Source organism: Dendroctonus ponderosae, unplaced genomic scaffold (assembly GCF_020466585.1).
Source record: "Dendroctonus ponderosae isolate FM_Combo_2020 unplaced genomic scaffold, Dpon_F_20191213v2 Dpon_F_20191213_1, whole genome shotgun sequence".
Classification (NCBI taxonomy): domain Eukaryota; kingdom Metazoa; phylum Arthropoda; class Insecta; order Coleoptera; family Curculionidae; genus Dendroctonus; species Dendroctonus ponderosae.
In genome coordinates this window covers 42,861,707-42,868,396 of record NW_026017110.1, presented here as the reverse complement: position 1 = coordinate 42,868,396, position 6,690 = coordinate 42,861,707, and the positions used below count along the sequence as shown (strand labels likewise).

General features: G+C 35.9%; 1 protein-coding gene across 3 annotated transcripts in view; it reads left to right on the top strand.

Annotated features, from left to right (window-relative positions):
• Nucleotides 1-935, top strand: part of LOC109540755 (proton-coupled amino acid transporter-like protein pathetic) — a 13,030-nt gene extending 12,095 nt beyond the window's left edge. For 2 of the 3 annotated variants that reach the window (XM_019909207.2, XM_019909208.1), the window contains one exon: nt 702-935. In XM_019909207.2, coding sequence (XP_019764766.1) covers nt 702-934 — 233 coding nt within the window. In that variant the 3' untranslated portion in view covers nt 935. The remainder of the gene's footprint in view (nt 1-701) is intronic. The other variant, XM_019909209.2, reaches the window with a different exon arrangement.
• The last annotated feature ends 5,755 nt before the right edge of the window (nt 936-6,690 follow it).

Below are 6,690 nucleotides of genomic sequence, written 5' to 3'. Positions count from 1 at the left end.
AAACATGAAAAACTTTCGTAGGACGTATTTTCTTGTAAAGTTCATATTTACTGAGATATCGCACTTTGACGCACTAATGAGCAACCCTGTATAGGGTGTTTCATTTAAAATAAGCAAGTTGATACCTACTTCCGGTTCAACCGGAAGTGTGGCCATTTTGAAATTATTTCATACCGCTTGCCCCCAATGACTTTGGCACATTGTCCAATTTTCAAATTTCTCCTAATTATAGTTTGTCAGATATCGATCGCGACGGTTCCCGGTGGGACACCCTGTATAAAGATCCACCTTAAGGTCTAATTTACGCTTTTGCATTTTTAATTTAGGCGTCTTTATGACTATTTTTACACGTCTGTATGACTCGTCATTTAGACGTCATAAAGCTGTGACTTACAACGTCAGTTGGACTTCTAACTGATGGGCCTATGAACCAAAAAATGCCATTTGGACGTCACCTAGACAGACTCAATGTATGTATGTATGTATGTGCATTTTTTAATTTAAAATAAAACAAATATTTATTTTTATTCGCATAAATCCAACGCGGGCAAACGTGCGTTTACCATAAATTTCAATGATGGCAAAAATGCCCTGTTCAGCAATCGATGTGAACGTTCGAGGTTTGTTTGTAAATCTACTGGAAGAATCATAAATCGAGTTTCAACCCCTATTAATAATGATGACATATTGGGGCGTTTTAGCAATTGCCATTGCTGGCGGCGAAGACTTGGGCTCATTGATCGACCTGGTCGGGGCGATTTTCTTCTCTTCGCTCGGTTTTTTGGTGCCTGCCGTGCTGGACATCATCGCCAACGTCGAAGAAGGCTGGGGAAGGTGTCACTGGAAGCTGCTCAAGAATTTATTTATTATATTCTTGGCCCTGTTTGCTCTTGTTTCGGGCAGCTACTATGCGATATTAGACATGCTCAAGTGATTGATTGTGTATTATTTTCCTCACATTCCACATTGGTTCCCGGTCCGACTCTGCCTTTGCAAGTCTCGTTTTATCGGCTCAACATGCAGAGCTGGCTTAGTTTTTTTCTAGCACATCTTCTTTAGAACAACATTCTTTTACACAGTTCGCGGTGTAAATGTCCTGAATTTTCACAACCATTCCGGAGGAAACAGTCACTAATTACAGGCAATTGGAGGCAAGCTTCAGATCATTAAGACGTGAGTTATTTATAGCTCTATGCAATTTCACGCCTAGCTTAGCGGCTAATCGCTCGAAATTGCAGGTCCATTTTAATTAGCTTTAATGTCTTGTATCAAAAACCACTGAGGAAGACCGATTTCTCTGAACTGCAAAACAACTGTTTTAAACTTTACCACATTTTCTAATGACATCAGCAGGATTGGATTGTTCTCAGCTGATTTTAAATAGTATTGAGTCTCACTTTCGGTTGATTGAAATAAAAATGCTTTACCATAGTGAGGGTACGTGCACACCGGCCACCGAGCTGGGCGATGCGACGCTGAAAGTGACCAAGCGATGCTAGCGAGTCTGAGCGAGTGTGCATATAGAATGCGCTTGTTTAGTGCGCTCAGTTGTGGATTAAAGCTTGGCTTCGGAAGTTAGAAGTATTTTCCACAAATTTTCTGATTATTGCAGACACCGGAAATTAAAAAAGTGAAAAAGACAAATGGAAAAGATGGTCACATGAGATTAATCCAGTTCTTCGTAACTGAAAAAATCCTGGAAAGTCTCAGACATTTCCTATTAAAGTGTGGTTTTCCTCACTTAAAGCAGCGGATTTTCACTTTGCAGTTATATTATGGGCCGAATTGAGAGATTTTTAGTTCTACCTTAGCAAATTAAAAAAAAGTCGGTGTCTTTAAAAAATTCCTAATCAAGTGAGGTTTTCCCTCACTTAAAACAGCTGCTTTTTTCTTTCCAGTTATGTTATGGGGCGCATTCAGAAATTTTTCGTTTTTCCTTGGCGATTTTTTGAAAAATCCGTATCGTCCAACGACCAATGGCTTCGATCTAGGATCTGAAAAAATGCTGAAAGCTCCCACCAGTTTCGTGTCAAAATGAGATTTTCCTTATTTAAAGCCGCAGATTTTCCCTTTCGAGTGATATTCTGGGAATGCTTGAGAAATTTTTGGTTTTTCCTAGACATTTTTTTAAAAATCTGTCTTTCTATACCAACGGCCAATTTCTTACTCTGAGCAACTGAAAAATCTTGAAAACTCCCAGAAATTTCCTAATCAAGTAGAGTTTTTCTCGTTTCAAGCAGCTGCTTTTCTCTTTCCCGTGATGTTATAGAGCGCATTCAGGAATTTTTAGTTTTTCCTTGGCGAATTTTGAAAAAATCCGTGTTGTCCAACGAATAATCGCTTCCATTTAGTAACTGAAAATATCCTGAAAACTCCCAGAAATTTCCTTTTAAAGAGAGTTTTTCGTCACTAATAAGCAGCCAATTTTTTCTTTCGAGTGATGTTATGGGAATTTTTTAGGAGTTTTGGGTTTTTCCTTGTCGCACTTTTGAAAAACTCGTGCTTACTAACGGTCAGTCGACTCGCGTTAGTAACTGAAAATATCCCGGAAACTTCCAGGAATTTCTTGAAAACTGGGTTTTTCAGAAAAAGTCAGCCAGCTTGATTCTTAAGGCGTTTAAGGCTTCGGACGATTTTAGATCATTTTGCGAAAAAAACATGTCTGATCGATTTTAAAAATGTTTTTTCTTGGGAATTTCGCCTCAAAAATTCTAGCCTCGCATCAACTAGAGAATATCATAAGACACACTCAGGCTCAAGCTCAAAGGAAGCTTTTTAATTTTTTGGACAAAACATTCATCAATTAAGCAATTAACCGATGCGGAAACTATACCTATTCAAAGGTTCCAAAGCTTGACTTCATTTCTAGTATAGAAGAAGCAACTCAAAATTTACTAGACAAGGACAACTGAAAGTATTCCGAACGAGATCAAAAATACTTTAGAAAAACCTTTCAAAATGAAACTAACTAAACATAAGATCAATGGAACAAAAAGCATTAAAATCTTCACAAACAGATAAAACATTACAATTCTTCCTGCTGGTAAAGGTTATGCAACTATTGGATTGATTTTTATCCTTATGATCAAATAATTAATGAACTTTTAAACAGAGCAAGTTATTCAAGATTTTAAAAAATTTCAACAGAACGTTTTGAAAGACATATTTATGAGTCTCAAAAATGTTGACACGAATTCACATATTATGATGAATTAACACCATACAGTAGTACAAGACCACATTTTTATGAGTTTCCGAACATTCATAAAATACATTTTCTTTTGCGACCAGTTGTTCCGCTAATGTTGATAAAACTTTAACTATAATCAAAGAAAAATTAGAAAAAGTCAATCTTAAAGAACGCATAAAATTTGATGTTTGAATTACTGCTCTTATTACCACTATTATTGATCTTTCAGTGAAATATTTATTTATTTTTAACATTACGAAAATTTTTATAAACAAAATTTTGTAATCGCCATGGATTTATGGAAAATTTTGAGGCAAAATTAATAAATCATTGTTCATATCTGTGGCATATTTCATTGTTCATATCTGAACAGTTAAAAACCAACAATTAAATTCACTATTGAAAATCAACAAAACAACCAAATTCTCGATGTACTAATTAAGAAAAAAATAGATAATTTCGAAACTTTAGTGTATAGAAAAGCGATTCGTCCAAAAAGGTATTTGAATTTTAACTCAAATCACCCGATAACCGTAAAAACGGAATTGTGAAGTTTATATGATAGAACAAAAATAATTTGTAATAAATCTAATTTTCTAAAAAAAAAACAAATTTTAAAAGTTCTAAATTTAAATAATTATTCACATTTCTTTATTGACAAATGTTTTAAGGAAATTCCAATTTCAAAATTATAAGAAAATCAAGATGAGTCCATTATAAACCTTTTCATTCCATTTACTCCCGGGCTTTCAGATATGAACAGATTTAACATTAAAACTCCCTTCAAAACTGAATGAAGAGAAAATTAGAAGTAACATTTTAAAATAAAAACCTATTAAAAAATTTGAAATATCAGAAACGAAATTTACAAAATCCCTTGCCAATGTGATAAATTTTATTGAGGGGAAACCTCCACAAAATTAAATAAAATAATTACACAACTCCAATCATACATAAGAATCAAATAATTTCGTAGATCTCATATTGGTCCGCAGGCCAAATCCATTTGATAACTTGCCACGATATTCAATGGAATGCTTTAATAATTTTCGCAAAGCAACCACCAACAAAAAAACTTAAAATGAAAGAATGTGCACAAATCTTGCTAAATTAAGATCACTGTGTTGCCTCATGTTCATTCAATTACGGTCCAGTCGTTAATGGTCAGCAATGCTAAAATCTGAAGTAGACCAAAGAAACATACACTTATTAAATTTCATCAAAATTCCTAATTCTTTTAATTACCTTTCTTTTAAACGATGAAATTTAAATTAAAGTAAACAAATTTGAACCGAAAACTCTTGGGAAACATTTGTGTTCATTTAGCATTGTGTAACAATTTATTAACATACTCTTTTCATGTAGCTTTTTAGACCAATAGCAGGTTTGCCATTGAAACTCACATTGAACATTGAAAAATCAAAATAAGTTTTCTAAATTAATTTCTGTGTAAATAGATATTTTCTCTTCCAGCTTGAGCCCAAGTGTGTCGTAATAGGTAAATCGGTATTATAAATGACCAGCTTCGTCCTTCTATTAAGGTCTTTATAAGCTACTCAGTTTTCAAGCCGTTTAAGGCAGAAATTCTTCTTTTTTGGAGCCAATCAACGGATTATTGTTGAATCATTTGAATGTTTCTCTCACTTACATTCAAAGTGGCGTCGCGACCTTTCCTTTTTCCCCATTTAATCAGAGATTTACTCCAATCCCAAAGCCAAGCCCTGCGGATCTATTGAAAGGTGTCTCCGATGTGTTACGTAAAAAATCAACGCATTGTTTATAGTGAATTGCTCGGGTATTTGGTGAAAGTAAACCGTTTCTACCTTTCTTCGCCCAAAAGTGGCCTCACGACATTCGACTTGGGATAAAACGTTACTCTTTCTTACGAGTTTAAATTCTGCTAGCCCCGGACCTCGCAAAGTTTTAATTCGGCCCTGGGTTAAATGCCATGATTTGTAACTCACTAACTCACAGAGCGACATTAACTCAATGGCGCAACTCAACTCAAAACGGTGTTACCCATGCTTATTCCACATTTTTATAAGGTATCTCCTTTAGCGTTAGTGTTATAAAAAAGTTTAGTAGTAAAGGTGTCACGTGCTCTTTTAAGGAAAGTTCTTTCCTTCTTCCACCTTTACTTTCAACCATATTTCGATTAAATCCCCGGTAGTGGCTTGAGTACATATTGGGTACATACGATGTCGGTTAGAGTCCACTATGACTTATAATTTTTTTTAAAGAAAAAAAATAAATATTTTGGACCGTATAAGAATGTTCCTGGGTTTCAGTCATTCCAGTTGTTACGCAAGTTTTGGAACTCAAAACTCGCTTAGCAACAACCGTGTAGACGAACAAACTGATGATGGTGAAAAAAAAACCGAAACGTTTTTATTTAATGACGTTTCAATTATAATAATCGGAATAAATTACTGAAACCCAGGAACATCGTATATGTCGAAATTAGAAATATGGTCAGGAAAACTTACATGACTGTGTTGGATGTGGAAGTTGTCCAGAGGTGTAAACAGTGAAAAACGGTCAAATTTAGAGGTTTTCTTGCATTTGCAGCCCAAAAAACACTCTAAACTTGCTCAGCGTTTTCCACTCAATCAGTGTCGTGCCCAAACGGATCGGCACAATAAATACATTGAACTGTGTTGGATGTCCGAGTTGTACGTAGCCCTTCGCGCACGATATTTCTTTTGTGGAAAAAGTAAACATTGAGCAAGTTTAGAGTGTTTTTGAGCTGCCAATGCAAGAAAACCTTTAAATTTGTCAGCTGTTCGCTTTTTTGCATCCAATTAGTGTTGTGCCCGGTGACCTCAGCACAACTCGGACATCCAACACAGTTCAAAACATTTGTTGTGTAGAGGCCTTTGGACACGACACGTGCGGGAAAGGCAAAATACATTTGACTGCGTCGGATGTCCAAGTCGCTCCGAGGTGGAAAAGGTGAACAATGGACACATTTAGAAGTTTTTTTGAATTTGCAGCTCAACAAACACTTTAAACGTGTTCAATGTTCGCGTTTTTCACAAAATCAGTGTCGTACCCGAAGGAGCAACCGAAGGTACAACTCGAACATTCAACAAAGTTCGAAATATTTGTTGGGTCGAGCCGTTTGGACACGACATTGATTGGGTGGAAAAAGTGAAGCAAGTTTAGTGCATTCGCAGCGCAAGAAACGCTTTAAACATGCGCAATGTTACCTTTTTTCACCGAATCAGTACCGTACCGGAAAGGAAAAATACATTTGACTGTGTTGGAGGTCCAAGTTGTACCGAGGTGAAAAATGTGAACAATGGACAAGTTTAGAGGTTTCTTTACATTCGCAGCTCAAACAACATTCTAAACGTGCTCAATGTTCCCGTTTTCCACAAAATCAGTGTCGTGCCAGAAGGAGCAAGCAAAGGTACAACGCGGACATCCAATACAGTTCAATGTATTTGTTGTGCCGATCCCTTTGGACATGACACTGATTGGGTGGGAAAAAGTGAACA